Source organism: Lissotriton vulgaris, chromosome 2_2 (genome assembly GCF_964263255.1).
Source record: "Lissotriton vulgaris chromosome 2_2, aLisVul1.2, whole genome shotgun sequence".
NCBI classification, from domain to species: domain Eukaryota; kingdom Metazoa; phylum Chordata; class Amphibia; order Caudata; family Salamandridae; genus Lissotriton; species Lissotriton vulgaris.
Genome location: NC_141688.1, coordinates 32,472,247 through 32,490,502, shown reverse-complemented (window position 1 = coordinate 32,490,502; position 18,256 = coordinate 32,472,247). Strand labels below are relative to the sequence as shown.

The 18,256-nt window shown below is 38.2% G+C and overlaps 1 protein-coding gene across 1 annotated transcript in view; it reads left to right on the top strand.

The window, feature by feature from the left end:
• CELF6 (CUGBP Elav-like family member 6) overlaps positions 1-18,256 on the top strand; it is a 675,122-nt gene that overhangs the window by 644,884 nt on the left and 11,982 nt on the right. Inside the window, exon 11 of the mRNA XM_086959242.1 lies at positions 11,307-11,450. Within this exon, the coding sequence (XP_086815368.1) occupies positions 11,307-11,450 (144 nt within the window). The remainder of the gene's footprint in view (positions 1-11,306; positions 11,451-18,256) is intronic.

The window sequence follows — 18,256 nt, the reverse complement described above, 5'->3', positions numbered from 1 at the left end:
ATATGCCAAACAGGTGTAATCCAATTATACCATGTTTACAGGAGAGAGCACATGCACTTTAGCACTGAATAGCATTGGTAAGGTGCCCAGAATACTAAAGGCAACAAAAAGAGGGTAAAACAAATACCGGAGGAATCCAAAGCGTTTGGTGATAATGCTACAAACAGGGCCAGGTCCAACAATGAATAAGAATAAGAAGTTCTTCCACTCTGGATTTGTTTCTGTGCATTATGGAACCTGTAGTGCTGTTTTTCTCACTATACAAGTACAAATATGCAGAGAAATAACATCCCCGGATGAGCTAAACATACATGGGCCTTGAAAAAAGGAGAGCACTGTTGTGCTTTTCCCGGAACCTAAGATTAAGACTGCAATTTTCCTTTGATTGCCGTTTAGCATTAGATAATTCTCTTGTGTGAGAAGTAATGGCATAATATAGACAGACATGGTGGTAGTGGTGCAAGGGGCATTTAGTAGCCAGTAGTCCGCACCCCTGCCACAGTTATCTAGTGGGAGGAACCCAAAAGTGCCTTCAATCAAGCCGACCATTAAGCAGACCAGTACTTCTTCATTCACAACCCAAGCATTGCCTCCCCCAGCTGCTTTGCATTGTAGGCGTGGATCAGTCTTGTTTGGAGTATATTGGATTCAATATTAGGTGGAACCAATGTAATTACCTGCATAGTATTCCAGAAGCAGCATCAATAATGATACTACCATACTGGATGACTCATGGAGTTATGCTTGGTGTCTAATAGAAATTATTTTTGTTTAGCTAATTAGTAGAGTGTTCTCATGATGATAATTGATTCCTTAAAAATACTACTCATCCAAAGGTAGACGTCAGTCCAATCTACAGCTTGCATTTCAAATATAGATACTTTTACTATGGTAGCAGGGTAAAAAGTTTCAAACTTGTGAAAAATGTCTTTCTCATGGACCTTTCTTCAGTCCGTGTGAAGTTCCATAATACTTAAGTAGGTAGCTCAAAATGTTGCAGGGTGATGCTTGAAGGCTGACATAAATCTATCCCTACAGGTACATACTTGGCAGCCATCTTGGGTAACCCAGCTGTTGATACTAATGTTGGACAAATCCTTGCAGTTCCTGTGGTTTAAGGATACCATGTCATCAAGGGCACTATAGTTTAATTCTATTTGCCTTCTACAATGCCATTGTAGTGTTGGACCTTTGCCCAATTGTTTGAATTGAGGTGAGCCAGGGCTACAGCTCCCAGAATACACCGAGCTTTTGAATGAAAGTCCTTAACTGAGCATGGTGTCACTATTGCTATGAAGTCAGCTGATAACCTTATTGAAGTTGGTTCTGCATACAGTCAATAGGCACTGTCAAAGCTCCTCTAAACGTGTGCACAAGATTAGGCCATGTTATACTCAGAGTCTTGACAGGATATGCAATGTTAGTGGGTGCTAGTATCATGGTCTGTTTTGATCTTACGTGCACCCAGGATCTTTCACTTTTTGAGCTTGCTGCACATCATAGTATGACTGTTTAATCTTTTTTTCCTATCCCCTTTTTTCACATGATATTTACTGAATAGTATACTTAGTACCCCATAAACGAGTGTGATTTTATTATAAAAGAACTGAAATTATGATAGAAAAGGTAAGCTATGCAGTGAAACAAATGTTGAAAATTTATGTCTCTTTTATACATTTAACATAGATTTCTATTAACACATACTCTTCTATACATTTAACATAGGTTTGTCTTTTACATATATATCTAGCCCTTCCTAGTACTATAGCCAATGTGTGGGGGTTCCTGGAATTTATCCTCAGACTATAAATGTTAATGTTAATGTTATGGGTGTCTTATATAGCGCTTGGCTACTCCAAGGAGTGTCCCGGCGCCTTCAAACCCACAACAGGCTACTAGAAGGCAGACAAAAGGGGAAAAGGAATCAGGCAGATTACTGTGCATGAAGCCACGTCTTCAGACCCTTTCTGAAGGACAACAGATTCGAAGTACAGCGGAGTGACAAAGGGAGAGTGCTCCACAGCTGAGGCGCCAGGCGTTTGAAGGAACGCCCCCCCGCCCTTGCTTTTTTGACAGCAGGAACAACGGCAAGACCTAGAGATTCCGATCTTAGGGATCTGGTTGGCTTATAGAAAGCAAGACGTTTTTGAAGATATTCCGCTCCCACAGCATGGAGTGCCTTATGCGCCAGCGTGAGTGCTTTAAAAACAATCCGCTTCCGAATGGGCAGCCAGTGTAGGGAGTGAAGAAGATCCGAGGCTCTTGCTCGTCGCGGAAGGCCAAAAATCGCCCGTGCCGCCGAGTTTTGGACCACCTGGAGTCTCTGGAGTAGATAATCGGGAAGCCCAAGGTATAGGACATTTGAATAGTCCAGCCTTGAACACACCAGTGCCTGGACCGTAGTTTTCCTATGCTCCAGCGGGAGCAGGGGAAGAAATTTACGCAGCATTTTGAGGAGGCCATAACAGGTGCCAGACAGTCCGAGAATCTGGGACTTAAGCGACAAGTTGTTATCCATTTTGACCCCTAAGTTCTTCGCAACCAGAGAGGAAGAGGCGGGCGGGAACATGTTCACCGGCCACCAATCCTGCCAGCTCGGGTCAGCCTGACACCCGAAAAAAGCACCTCGGATTTGTCTGGGTTGCACTTGAGGCTGTTACGCTGAAACCATTCGAAAACAGCCCCAAGGCACCCACGGATGCTCTCTCCATCAAACTCAGCCCCCTTCCCACAATTGAAAAGGAGCTGGGTGTCATCGGCATATGACACGATCTGGGCCCCAAAGGAATCGACCAGCAAATAAAAAAATAGGCCTCAACTAATAGATAAAATGCATAAGTGCTCCTCATTTGCATCTTTCCCACTTCTTAGTACATCCTATGAACTACATTTTCCGTGCATTCCATCATCTAAATGTTCACAAACCTTGAAACCAGGGGCCTGAGTTAGATTCTGGCAACAAATTACTCCATCACAAACATGACGGATATCCCCTCTGCCATAATACGAGTGCCTTAGGATATAATGCGCCTGTAATAAGTCAACCATCCTCCAAACTGTAAATCAGGCACAGGTGATTAGAATATTTACGTTTTGCTTCTATTTGTGAGCATCAGTGGCTATCTGAGAAAACAAATAAAGTTTAATATTCTTAGTGTTTTCACCAGAAAGAGCTAGAGGTTCCCTTTACATCCAGCCCTGCATTTCAGCATTAAGCTGCCCTCAGTCTTCTTCAAACAGGTCTCTTAGCTGACCAGTATAATGACTAGAAAATTGAACATATTGTTAGTCACTGCCGGATCTGAGCTAGAACCATCATAATGTGCCTCTTAAAGATTTTAGTTATGAAAAGTCACTCGAAAGATAGAGTACCAGAACCTTGAAGACAATCCATGGGTAAGAGAAACCAATTACCATCAGGGTGCCTTGGGCATTTCAATGACAGCTACACCAGATTCTCTGCAGTCTCATAACTTAAGCCTCCAATAAATGTTCTGAAATGTTTGATAGCACAAATGGAAATCAGTACCTTTAAAAATGGGTACGTCCTCAATTTCTTTGAGATTAACTGGGGTTTGCCAAGTCACCTGCCTAGGTTTTGGCAAAATCACTTGACCACAAGCCCAGCACTAGTTATCTTGTATGTTGGACGGATCTCTGCCTTCTTCATCCAAGGTTGAAGTACGAGTGTAGTACCAGTTGTTCCCATGTTAAATTAATGATGTTCCCTCAAAAAACTATGCTCTTCAGCCATTCAGTAAGAGTAATAAGATATGTAGGAAGAGGTGGAGCATGAAGCATATTTAGGGTTTCCTCATAGAATCTGGTGCCTGGTATCATTAACCTGGGAACTCGGGCTGAAGGACAGCAAGGTTAATCCGGCCTTTTCCCAATCAATGTTTTCCTGTTTCATATATCATGCTCCAGGAAGTAAGGAACACCTGATTCTAAAAAGTGGAATTCAGGATGGCACATTGTCTCACTGGCACAGTATGACTCACTGTCAAGAAAAGAAAACAGAAGCCATTGAGTATCAGATAATGAAAGAAGATTTCCTACAACAGGTTAGTGCTGTAGAAATACATGACAGGGCATACCCAGTTTTAGGTGAAAGCTGAGAAAAGTGCCCGAGAACTGAAGACAGGTAGCACTCCACTTCACCAGAAAGCCGTATTGTAGTTGCCAAATCAAAAAGGGAAATCTGAAAGCCCGGTCAAAAGCAGGTCCCTCGCCAGCTGAGCCAAATCACAGGAAATAACTGTACGAAGGTTAAAAAAAACAGTAGCTGAGTCAAAATGCCATGATCTGTCCAAAAACAAATACATGGGTCAGTAGACAGGAGAAGGGAGACCGAGGGAACTGGCAAAGGAATTACGGGTGCAAGCTGAATCGTGATGGGAAGGAGTTATAAGCAACCAATGTTGCTAGACACAGTCTTCTGTAGCATGTACTAACTCTTTATAGGGCTGTGCCCTCTCTGACCTGGAAGACAACTGCTGATTCTCCGATGGCTCAGGCTTCCCTGGAAGCTTATGTCCTCTATGACTGTAGTCCCCATTGACCCATTTTCCATCTCCTCCATTTGATATGTCCTTAACTCTCTTGTATGATATCTTTCCACAAAACCTGACAGTACTCCCTCCTAAAGTCACCCTCTGCTCCTTTTATGCCTAGCTTTGTTGGGAAACTTTTTATGAAACAGTCTTACTAATCTCGGGGCATAGACAAAGGCTGCTAGTTTGCAGGCGTACACCATATCGCTTTCATGCTACCAGATGTTGTAATTGTCCTTGATGGTATTTTAAATGTAATAGTTCCTCTACGTTTTACTAAGGTGTTCCATCCACTAAGGTGGGGGTGGGATCGAATTTGTTTTTTTAATACTCTGAATATGCAAACTACAAGGTGTATCCTCCATTGATCAAGTAACCTTGATTCTATGGCAGATTTCCCTAGTAGTCTGACAATGGGAAAGGATCCTACAAATCTAGATTTAAATTGTGAAAGAACCTTGGAAAGCACTGGTAACCATTAGATGGATCTATGACATAATATCGACAGACAGAATATAGACATACAAAAATATCGACACAAAAACATCAACATCAAAAATATCGGAGTTCTATCTACATAAAGGTACGTACAAAAATAGCAAAAATAAAATATCGTAGTACAAAAATATCGAAGTTAAAAATATCATTTTTTAAATGTATTAATAATAATGTAAAAATAATTTAAAAATACAAATAATTTAACAAATAAATATAAACATTAAAACATATTTAAAAAATAATAACTAATACATATACATTTAAAATACATTAAAAACTCTACATATAAATTAATATATATACTTACTCCACATATTGCAACAGTAGGAAAAGCGTTGGATAGCGTAGGGGTAAAAATTACTATTCCCACTCCAGAGTGTGCAACAGTAGGGAAAGCGTTGGATAGCATGAGGGTAAAAATTACTTCCCACACTACTCCCCCGTTAACACACAACACACTACACAAACAAAAATACAATTACTATAAATATCAATTAATCAATTAATAACAATTAATATTATTACATTGATGAAATTATAAATTAACTAATTAACACATTAATAACCAATTAATAAATAATTACCAATTAATAATTAATTAACAAGATATTTACAAGAATAAACAATATTTAGTAATACATTATTTAGAATTAATATTATTAAATAAAATAAAAATTACCAATGAATAAATTAACAATTAATTAATTGATACCAATAAATACAATCTATTTAATTAATTTAATTTAATTATCTCACACCCTATTCCCTTATAAACACACAACCCACTACACATAAATAAATCACATAAAAAATGTAATTGTCATTTATTCACTTAATATTAATTAATTACCAATTATTTATTAATTAACAAAAAATAATAAATATTACTAGATTAACTCTAATTAATTTAATTAACTAATTAATAATAATTAATTACCAATTAATTATTAATTAATACTTATTCATTAATAAAACATATTAAAAATAAAATTTATTAATTAATTATAATTAAATTACTTCCCACCCTATTCCCCTATAGACCCACAGCCCGCTCTGATACTAAAACACAAAATGTAAACAAAATTACTAATTTCTAAACATACATTAAAAAACATGCTTAACAAACATATAAAATACATATAAAAATACACAACACTAAACAAAATTTCGATATTAGTAACATCGATATATTTGATATCGATATTACTGACTTCGATATTACTTACCTTAATATCGATATTCTGTCTATCGATATTATTGCACATCGATATTCTATACCATCGAAATTAAAACATCGCTATTATTGTATATCGATATTTTAATTTCGATATTTTGTCTCTCTACCCCATTAGATAACCAGACCTTCTCACCTGGACTAAACACACTATACTTCACTATGGTTCCTGCAAGGAAACCTCTTATACTGAGCTTTTGTCCTTCTAAAATGGATTAATGCTGAACTTATTCTTATGAATATCTCTGGGTAGAAATTGTACAAAAAGGGACTGTTTTGGAGGAAAATGTAGATCACCAAATGTTGAGATGAACCCTGTGGAATGAAAAAGAACCAGGAAGTATCCCAGAATCGTGCAAGGTATTATCGTAGGAAAAATCCGTAATAGGAATCTATGGCATCTATTATTGCAAATTATTCATTTAAAACAGCTTAATTTCTGTTACAGCGTTTGATTAAATTTTTCTGTCTGTCTGTCTGTTTGGGGATGGTAGCTAATGGACATGAAATTTACTACTCTGTCTACGCAAATTTTGCAAAATATAGCTATGTAATAAAACCCTCTATTAATAATGATGAAGTTTTGGAAGTCTATGTAATCTGAACATTTCTTTGAAGAATACTGATGCAAGTTTGGGGACTGAGGGATTCTTTTCTAATGGAATAAAATGTTCCGTCTTTGTGAGATAGTTAGTTACCATTAACAAAACAGGCTTTCCTTCTGAACCAGTCAAATTGGTCATAAAGTCCATCGAGATTTGTCACAAGGATTTTTGATGTAGAGGCAAGGGCTGCAACAGTCCCACTGGTTTTCTTCCAGGCACCTTGACTATGGCCCAGATGACACATAGCTTTACAAAATTCTCGCTCTTTCCTCTCATTTTAGACCACTGAAATTGACGGGCTATCAACTCTTGTTTTTTTATGGCTCTTTTGCTAGTTTTCAGTGTGTTGTACTTTGTACAATCCACTCTGCTGTGTTTGATATCGTTCTTCAAGAGGATTTCTGCATCTTCACTTGTCTTTCCTGTTAACACCTAGATCGACAGATGGCACTAGAGAATTCTTTGATCTATGCACTTCATTGATTTTAATGTTTATGATCGGTCCAGATTGTAATCAAATGCTGAGCTCCCTGCAAATAGTGTCGCCAATACGCCAAATTGACTTTAATAACCAATAGTTTTCAATCATAGATAGTGTAATTAATTTCTGCAGCTTTGAGGGATTCAGAAAAATGTGCTACTGGATGTCCCACAGTTTGGGATCTTTTTGTAATAGAATCGGTCCAATTGCAAATGCTGAGACATTGGTCTCCAGAACAAAGGGCAATTCAATATCAGGATGTTTAGTGAAGGCCTTTTTAAGTCTCCTGTGCACTTCCCCAATTAAATAGGACACTTGCTTGTACAAATGCCGGTATACACCACTGAATCTCTTTCACGGACCTGAGGGATGGCCACTCTTGTAACGCCTTGACTATGTCTTGGTCTATATGGTGTACCTTGTCAGGTATCTTAAAACTCCAAAAGACCATTTCCATAACCTGAACGAAATTTGTTTCAACTTTTGCAAACAAATAATATTTTTAAATTATATGACAATATATAATATATATATATATGTATATATATATATATATATATATATATATATATATATATATATATATATATATATATATATATCCAACACATCTCTAAATATGCTATTGACAAAATGTTGAAATGTTGCAGGATCTTTGCACAGACCAAACGGCGTAAGTAAATATTCAAAATGTCTGTGCTTGGTATTAAAGGCAACTTTCCACTAATCTCCTGGTCTGATACCTCAGGCAGTTGCCAGTGGTTAAACTTATTGCAAGCATTCCTCCCATCACCTTTTGTGGGTTTGAAGTATCCCCCCTAAGTGGCAAAGGTATGACCAGACATGTGTCCTGTGCTCACTGTGCCACTGGAACCAAGTTACACCTGACTTAATAGTCCCAAACAGGTAGAAACTGGTCTTGGGTTGCTTGTGTTCCGATTTAGGAAGGACCTGGCCTGGCAGTTCGGGCTGGACTATTCCCATTGGAGCAGGGTCAAGACTGATTTGCATATGGCCAGGCCCAAGCATAGGTACAATGGTGGGCAAAAGAACGATGGGTTGCAATGCTATTGCAAGCAATTTCCAGTGTTTATACATACTGTAAACATTCCTCCCATCACCTTTTATGTGTTTGTTTAACCATAAATTATCAACCAGGAATCCTGAGGAGTCCAGAGACATCCACAAGACAACTTAGTATAAGAACATTTGACATAAACCTTTTAATTTAGAAAACCTATGTTGGAACTTCTGTCTACAGCCACTGTGTGATTCTAAGGGTTTTCCTATGAAAAATGCAAACAACATGTCTTTAGATTGATATCTGCATTACACAACTGCATCTAGGATGCTCAGTAGACAAAATAATATCAAGATAATCCGTGAGGTTCCAGGGAAATCAGTCTGATTCTCTGCTACCTTGGACAAGAGATGCTCAAACTCTGGTCTGTCCCTGAGCATGTGCTGAATTGCATCTAATAGTCAAAAACAGGGGGGAGAAGGAGGATAAACAAAGCTAGGTCGGCCTCCAGTTATATATATCAAAAAATCAGGAACCCATAGTAATGGGTCCAGAGACCTAGTTTGTATGTATGGTTACTGCATGAATTATGTCAGTGTTTACCAAAAAGAGAAAGAAAAATTTCTTTCTAGAGTCCCCTCACTCACCGGGGTTTCCCCACGGTGACATGCTTCATCATTGGGGCCATCCCAGTTCTCTACGAAAAGGGGCGTGCTGCGACTAGCGAACTACGCAGGAGCACTATATTTGTGAAAGGCTATGTGTGGTGTAAAGTGTTGTGATGGTGGAGTGGATGTGTGATTAAAAATACTGTGCTAGTGGGCCTCAACAATTTATTCTGCTCCTAGTTTGGTATATTAAAAACGGGGTAACACTGTTATTTAACCTTTAATTGGGCTAAATCAGTGTTTTACGGTTGACATGTTTCAAGCTCCCCAAGCTTTTCATCAGGACCATACAGGGTCCAGCCCTGTATATACCCCTCCTATATTTAAATAAATAGGATAGATTCAATGTTATCTCTATGCGCTGTTAATCTAAAACATGCGTTTAATACATACGATTTGTATCTTAATGATGTATATGTATTGGTGCTAAATTGCACTTCATGGTCGGGCCGGGTGAGGAACGAGCAGGTAATACCGAGCGGTTTCACTGATAAGGAACAATGCTTCCACGAGGTGATCCCGCCCTCGCCTGAGATCATGAAGTGCAATTTAGCACCAATACATATACATCATTAAGATACAAATCGTATGTATTAAACGCATGTTTTAGATTAACAGCGCATAGAGATAACATTGAATCTATCCTATTTATTTAAATATAGGAGTGGTATATACAGGGCTGGACCCTGTATGGTCCTGATGAAAAGCTTGGGGAGCTTGAAACATGTCGACCGTAAAACACTGATTTAGCCCAATTAAAGGTTAAATAACTGTGTTACCCCATTTTAATATACCAAACTAGGAGCAGAATAAATTGTTGAGGCCCACTAGCACGGTATTTTTAATCACACATCCACTCCACCATCACAACACTTTACACCACACATAGCCTTTCACAAATATAGTGCCCCTGCGTAGTTCGCTAGTCGCAGCACGCCCCTTTTCGTAGAGAACTGGGATGGCCCCAATGATGAAGCATGTCACCGTGGGGAAACCCCGGTGAGTGAGGGGACTCTAGAAAGAAATTTTTCTTTCTCTTTTTGGTAAACACTGACATAATTCATGCAGTAACCATACATACAAACTAGGTCTCTGGACCCATTACTATGGGTTCCTGATTTTTTGATTTTCTGAATTGCATCTACTCAGAGAAATCTACTGCATGCCATTGGATTGGCACGGAGACCTGGTGTCGATATTTGCACTTGTTCTGTCTGTGCCTAGGTTATGAGGAAGACAGTCTGATGGTGCTTAACTCCTAAAAAAGAACACATTCTCGAAAAAAGGCTGCAAAAAACAGTACTGTGATGTCATTAAATGTAGCGTCAAGCCTAAACATAGAATCAATCAATTAATTTGTCCTAAAATTCTGTCTATAGTTTGTACACAGTGGTGGCTGCCATGGGTATGGGAAGGGAACAAAATATCTTTTAAGAAAAAGAACACACTTACCTACTTGCGGCCGCCTCTGTCTCTCCTCCATTGCTGACAAGTCCCGGGAGCAGCCAGACTCCCCTAAGCCAATCAAAATGCTGCAATGCAGCATTGTGATTTGTCTGAGCATCGTAGTTCATCACTCACACGGGGACAGGCAGCCTGTGCAGGTCCCTCCCAGACTGTGTATTACAGCCTGCTGGAAAATATGCAAAGCACGCATGACTGTTTGGCCGGCTCAAGATGGCCGGTCAAGCAGTCGTGCATGAACCACTCCTCTTCCCTGTGCCACCATCCCCGCCGTAACCCAGCCCCGCAGCAACAAAAAATAAAACGATAATAATGTTATTATCAATTTATTTTTCCCTTTTCCACTGCTCTGAGAGCAGTGAGGTGACGCTCCTCTGCCTTAGCGGAGGAGCCGCCCCTGTTTGTACATGGTTAGCTACGGAACCCATGGTTTAACCTGGATTGGGGCTGGTAGCACCTGAGTAATTGGAACATAGTTGCAGTCCTGCATTTGAAGTAAAGGCTTTCAAAAGTTGATGCTGATTTTGCTACAAAAAGACAGTAGTTCAGATTAGTTAGTTTGAATGGGAGAACCCATGGTCTAAGCGTGCATGCTGTACTAAATAATCTTTCCTATTATGGTATAATTTTAAAGTGAGCCTATATGCACAGGATGATGAGAAACTTACTATTAATAAATAGCAATGTGAAAATCTGAATTAAAAATGTGAGTTTTGCTCAGGTCTGTGTGAGGTATGGTAATTGATGGCTGTCCTTTGTTGTGTGCATGTGTGTTACCTCAGGTCCCGAAGGCTGTAACCTGTTTATTTATCACCTGCCCCAGGAGTTCGGGGATGCGGAGCTCATGCAGATGTTTTTACCTTTTGGCAGTGTCATCTCTGCCAAGGTCTTTGTGGACCGTGCCACCAACCAAAGTAAATGCTTTGGTAAGTAACCAGGGCCCATTTTTTTTAACTGCTACAGGGTTCTTCAACTAGGTTAGTATCATTTTCAATGCTTGTAAGGCACAGTAGGGATAAAGATCTTGTTCCGCATGGCTTTGATTTGGAGCTATAATTGTGAATAACTGGATTCTGAAACCAGTAGTTCACTGCTGTGATGTAGCAATAGTGAGTAGCAAAACTTGTTCACTACACTTGCTATGTCATGCTGCAATTCCAGGCTGCTCTGGCTGGGCTCCCTAAGAGCCCGTCAGAGTAGTGATGTAAAGGAAGGAGCACAGTTACTGGTGGGCAAGGAAGTCACAGAGAGTGTGGGGATGGGGGTTACATGTGTTATATATGGTTCCCCCATTAATCCACTTCCCTGAATAGCAGATGAAATCTGTGGCAGATGATTTTGGGATCCATAGTATCAAAAAATCATAGAAGGCTAAAAGTGAAGTATGGGGTTGTTTTTCACCTCAGGCTTCTGAGTGACATCATAGACAACTTAAGCTCTTGAATTTTGCTCTTGTCTATTTGATGTCACACAAAACCCCTCAGTGAAAAACATCCTGTAATTTATTGATACCCATCTAAAATTCAATATGTAATATGATTAATCAACCAAAAGAGCTGGTTCTGTTATGATTTGTGACATACAGAGTAAAGTACAGGCAAACCGTCAAGCCGTCACTGATTTGTATCCAGACTCCTATTTGTTTCTATTTTTTCTCTTGCATCTAACATGTTTCCCTTTGCAAATACTCTTTTCCCAGTGTATGCCCAGGAAAGAGGAATAACGTTTCACTTCTGCACTAAAATCTCATATATTATTCCTTCTAAGTCGTATGCTCTATACGGAGCCAGGCGATTTTTTTCAAACTTGCCCTGGGGGTATATTACAATAACATTAAAGGTTTTGGTCAATAGTACCACCGACATGTTTAAAAAAATAAAATCATCAAGTAAAATGTGTAAATAAAACTACCTGCAATTTAATGAACAGTTGCTTTATGTTCTTGCAAATCATACAATCAAATTTTCTTACCTTAGCTTTAAAGTTGCCCGGCCCCTAATTAAACGTTTCGACATTTTGTTTAGTAAAAATATCCCTCTTGTATGTTTGCCTTAAAAAAAAAATCTACTATCAAATAAGGAGCATAAGAGGGAATTATAGCAACAACATCCTCTCCTCCCGAACTTCTCAAAATGTGGTTATAAGAAAAACATGACAACTTTAAAGAATTTCTGCCAAGTGGGTATTATGTCTTACTCCTTAGTGAGGCTATGCTTACTTATCTAGTCATGCCCTCCAGGTGGAGATGTGTCCCCATGCCCTGATGAAATTGCCACAAACCTTTAGTGCAATGAAACATGTCGGCCGTTCAAGTTAACATGATCTAAACATGCCGTCTTTTGAACTGAGTGTAAACGCTAGTCAAAATGAAAAATTATGTGTGATAGATGTTCACAACACTATTTTAATTTATGGGGATTCCAGTTTACTCTTTTTTCACTTTTACGGGGCTTAGATGGTAGATAAATGTCACCTTCATTTATACACCTTAATCTTTCATTTCTTAATTTTCAACATTAGTTTAAGAGTTAGGGCACATTTCTTTCTGTCAAGAAAGTGCTGATGATGACAGAGTGAGCAAATTTGTGAGTATCGACCAGTAGCTCCATGGATGGTGCTTAAGTGAGGCTCTTTCTGACCCACCTCACATTTTTTAATCATACCTTGTCAGCCCATTTGGAGACCATTGGCTGATGGGCTTGTGACCTGAATTTAATGGCTGATTAATTTTTAATAACGATTAACACATGTGGCTATATAAGTAAGCATAGCCTCACCAAGGAGTAAAACATGATACCCACTTGTCAGAAGTTGTCTAAAGTTGTCATGTGTTTTTATAACCAGGTCTTGTTGTTTTCTGAAGATAAAAAAAAACCATGCAATAACCAACTTATTTTTATTGCTTGTCTTCTAGCCATTTCATAAGTGTTGTAAGCCTTTAGTAATGCTATTCTTAATATTTTGCTGCCCTGTTGCCATATTTAAAAATCCTAAAAAGAACTCTTTTTGCCACAGGGCTTATCCTCACAGAAAAGGTCTTTGTTTGTAAATAAAGTTACCCACATTTGAATGAATAGAAGCAGCACATTTTTAAAAAGTGCTCTATCAAAGGGGTGGATAAACACACACGCAGAAAAGTCTTTTTAGCAAGGGTTGAAACCAACCACAGTCTTATTTTTGACATTGTTGGTGTTCGTCGCGCCCCCTCTCATCAATTAACCTATGTCAAGCTTATTTCGAAGAGAAAGTGTTCATTGGTACCATAAAAGGTGAGATGAGGGAAGTATCTCCTACAGCCGTTGGTCTGGTTGAGCCACTTCATTGTGAAGATAGGGTCTCAAATATAAATGGCCTCCTTTTCAGATGTGTAGTTTGAAAATGTACCTCATGAATATTAACTGTGGATATCACGAACACTCACCTATGCTGACTGGTTTATATTATCAAAATAGGTCAGCGTATTTTTGTAACAAAATACATGGTCCACAGACATCCCTGGTTATAATATTTTTAACTGTCTCACATTAAAATGATATGATATTCTTGTGACTCTAAAGTCCAAGATAAGAAACGCTGATGTGCAACTCGTGAGCTACACTAACTTCAGAGTGGCCCGCCACCTTTTGTTTCTCCTGATGCCAGGCAGCAGGGTAAACCATGCCTTGCACTTGTCTCCAAGAGCATTCACAGACTCAACATTTCAGCTACACATTATAAAGTTTTATAGAATACTTATTTAAGCTCTCTGTGGTCAAATCATTATAAAAAAACATTGACATAGCATTCTGGGCTTGTTTTCAAAACTGTAGCAGAGGACTTCTGTAAGATCAGAAGCTTTGTATTGAAATTGGCAATGAACAGAGTTAGGCACAATTTTACTTTTAAATATAACTATTTATTTAGCTTCCACCAGAAAGATCTCACAGGATATTATTGCAGGGTAGATACTGAAACTGTGATGATGTCATTGGCAGGAAATGTGCAAAAATGGTATCAGACTGAAAGGAATATATATTTCTATAATTCATGCTAAGTGGGTTACATGAGTTTTAATTCTACTGGTAACCTCTAATTCATTCTTTGCTGTGGCTACAAGAATGTCTATCATCTGTATCTCACGATCACAGGATCTCCTCAAACTAAGATCTGTAATGGTGAGATTGTGCTACCTGGAGAACTCAAGCAGTTTCATAATCATCTTCTAAATATGAACTATTCAAATAAACACATATTGCAACAAGCATGAAACAATTATCCACATCAAACAAAGAAAAACAAGTACAGTTGATTAAAACAATACACCAATCAACTGAAAGATATTGAGCTCCTTTGAACTATACAAGATATTTTAACAATGGTGGCCCCATACTGCATAGCGTTTGATCACCACTCATGAATTTGCTCATCAGCACGAGGCTCTCTAAAATCTATCTAATCAATATCCTAAGCACGCCCTAAAACTAAGTAAATCAAAATCAAAGAGGCTTGTTAAACACTGCACAAAATTATGGATTAGTCACTATGCTTCTGTAAAATTCAGTCACTCAATAAAAAATAACTGTTCCCTTATTACTGCCCTTTGAGGGAAATTAAAACATTCACATTATTAATCAAAGGGGTAAAGTTCCTTAGTGTGGCATGATCCAGGTCTACGGATGAAGTCTCTAATGTTCTAATGGATTAAAGTTTTATAAACATTATGCAATAAGGCGATGGCAGACCAAATTTGTTCAATCTTGTGGATCATAAACACAAACTCAAAATGGATTCAATAATCATCATGTGTTTGTGTTGTTAACTTATTCCATGTTAACATAGCATTAGGGGAAAACCATGCATTTCATAAAGTACATCATTGTTGCCTAATCAGCTATTATATTTCTGGTTGTTCACCCAAACTCGACTGTCATCAGAGCTTGTGGGGCAGAGTACTTGACACCAAAACATTTTCACAAAATATTATGTTATGAATAACCATTTTCTGATTGCATTTTGCATTTAAAGTAGGAGCATAGTTAAGTAATGCATTAGACATCTTAAAACCCTAAAACTGCTTCACTCAAGGCATATGTTTATGTTAATTCAAAATGAAGATGGCTTAGCAAATATGTAAGGCCATTACTTCCATGGTCTCCATTTGGAATTGCCAGTGTTTCCAAAATATGGAAATTGTCTAATAATATCGGGTTTTCTGTTGTTGCCAGAAATTCTTGCAAGGTCCACAAACAAAATGTTTCTATGCCAGGATAGTGTGTTGGACAGAAATAGTGTGTCCTAAATTTTGTTTGCAAAAATATCATCCCAATGGGTATAGATTTTATATTATCTCCAAATATTTAGGACACAATATTTCGGCCAGATAATATTATGATTGCAATATTATTCTGGTACTAAAGCAACAAGGATAGAGCAGTTAAAAACCTTGGTAATTCAAATGGAAGCCGGATCCAATACTCTAAAATCCAAAAAGTATGCTTCCCACTGAGTATCCTTGACAATACTTTATAATGGTGTTGCCCTGGACTACAGGGGATTGCCCTTCACAAAGGTGAACGTTCTTGTCCCTTCCATAATACGGAAATTGTGTTGAGGCAAAGTCAATGGTGAAGTGGATCTCTGCCATAATTTGCCCTGTTCCAGCTTCATTCAGCGTAATTCCAGGCACAGCAGCTATCTAGCACTAAAAAAATGTAACTCTCCTCCTTTCTCATAAATAGATAAAAAAATATATAAACTTCTCTACCACCTGACTTCTTTCCTTCTGTCAAGATTGTATTACGTGTTTTCTCAAACTACATTTGAGTGAAACCATTCACCATTTTAGTAGCCTACCCATTCTTCTCTGTTTTTATTCTCTAAGGTGTGACCTTCCAGAAAATACAGAAACACTCCAAATGAGTGCCTATTAATTATGTTGATTATTGCTTGTTTTTGGCTTGAAGTGTATTTTGTTGCAGTATATCTTTCAGTGTCTACCTGTAAGGCAGCAGTGATGGCTTGGCTTTTTCTGAAGAGATGCTTTCTTGTCTTCCATCAATGCTTGTCCCACACCTTTAATTATCACGTTCTGTAGTCCATTGCAGTGTTGTTACCTTGTCATGGTTTGGTTTATTTGAATGCTTTTCATTGAAATTTAGTTTCATTTAGTTTTTAGATGATCAAATTTAGTTTTTCGGAGAATGTTATTAAAGGTAAAGATACGCTAATCAAACTAAATTTAGGCTGTGTACAAAGATTACCTTTTCATTGTCTCAATATGACTTCCTTCAAGACTCTCATGTTTCATATTTGTAGTAAAGTTAAATACTAGATAATCCTGAAGAAGATCCCTTTTAAGAGCACTATCTCAGAGTTTTCAAAAAGCTGCAGCTTTGCAGGCATAGTGACCATCTTCGCTGCAGTTGGTAATAATAACAGAAAAGAAATATGTACTAACTATCCTATTATCAGCGGTGATAATGCAAGAAATGAAGCAGGTAACTATAAAGGCTGATCGACAGCTTGATTAGTGTTTTAGACAGACCTCTTAAAATAGATGATCACTTGAATCGCTCATAGACCCAGGATCTAAAGGTGAAAATGGAAAGCAGAGTAAAACTGGGAAGGAGGTTGGGATGAGTCAAGGAAGGTAAAGGTAAGATGTATACAAATACAAATCTGTTTTACAAGTTGTAAATGCTCTCCAAATAAAGAAAAAGAATGTGGATTTGGTTTGAAAATTATGGAAATGTTATTCTGTAGCTTGGTTGAATCATAATTTGAATGGAAGACATGCAGAGAGCATACTAAAACTGTGGTTGACAAAGTTATTCAGCAATACTTACTTTGGCCTCCATGTGTAATCAGTATATTTTCCAAATTTCACAAATACAGGTCCCAGAATGCATTGGGTTAAAAACGGAACTGGACCACGCTGCCTTTGAAGTAAACAGTGCTTGTAGTCCACAATTACCTGCAATGCACAGCCGGAAGGCGTAGTTTAAGCTCAACCTAGCACCATGCCGGTTGAAAAATTAGATACCCGGGTGGATTTATCCGAAGGATATTAATGCATCCAAACTGAAAGCATTCAGAAGTGCAAACTGTTTGCCTCTTACATATGACAAATTATATTGATCAAGCTCTTGTCAGTGCTCTTACTTCTTAGCATAGAGGTAGTAGCTACACTCCCTGCCTGCATAGGAAAGATGCCTCTTTATGTGGTAGAACGGCCCTGTTTTATCCTTAAGGGGCCAAACGTGTTAAATCTCAAAATTGCATGCCAGGACTCCAAAACAGTCTTAACAATCCATCTATAGATAAATCTCCGTCCAGTCTTTTGAGTCAAATTAAGATTCACCATGAGCTATAGTCTCCCAGATTCACTCTGCTTTCCGTAATCATCATCTGGATGGCTTCTTGCCTTCCAAGTCAATCTGCTTTACCTTGCTCAAGTTGCGTGGTTCTATAAGCTCGCAAGGCTATACCGATCCCTCATTTCTATCAATTAGATCTACAAATGAATGTTGAAGATCCCTCATTTTCCTCAAAACATTGTTCTTATAATATTAATTACTTCATTCTATGAGCAAGCGATGTTTTATGACCGTCCTAGTCCACAATTATCTTCTTATAAGTTGAATTGCTTGATAGACATGTTACCCTCATTTTTCTTATCAATAGATTTGCATATCCGGCTTCTTTTGTCGACCCCAAAGACCAATTTGTTCTCCTTCCACATTTCATCTCTGCT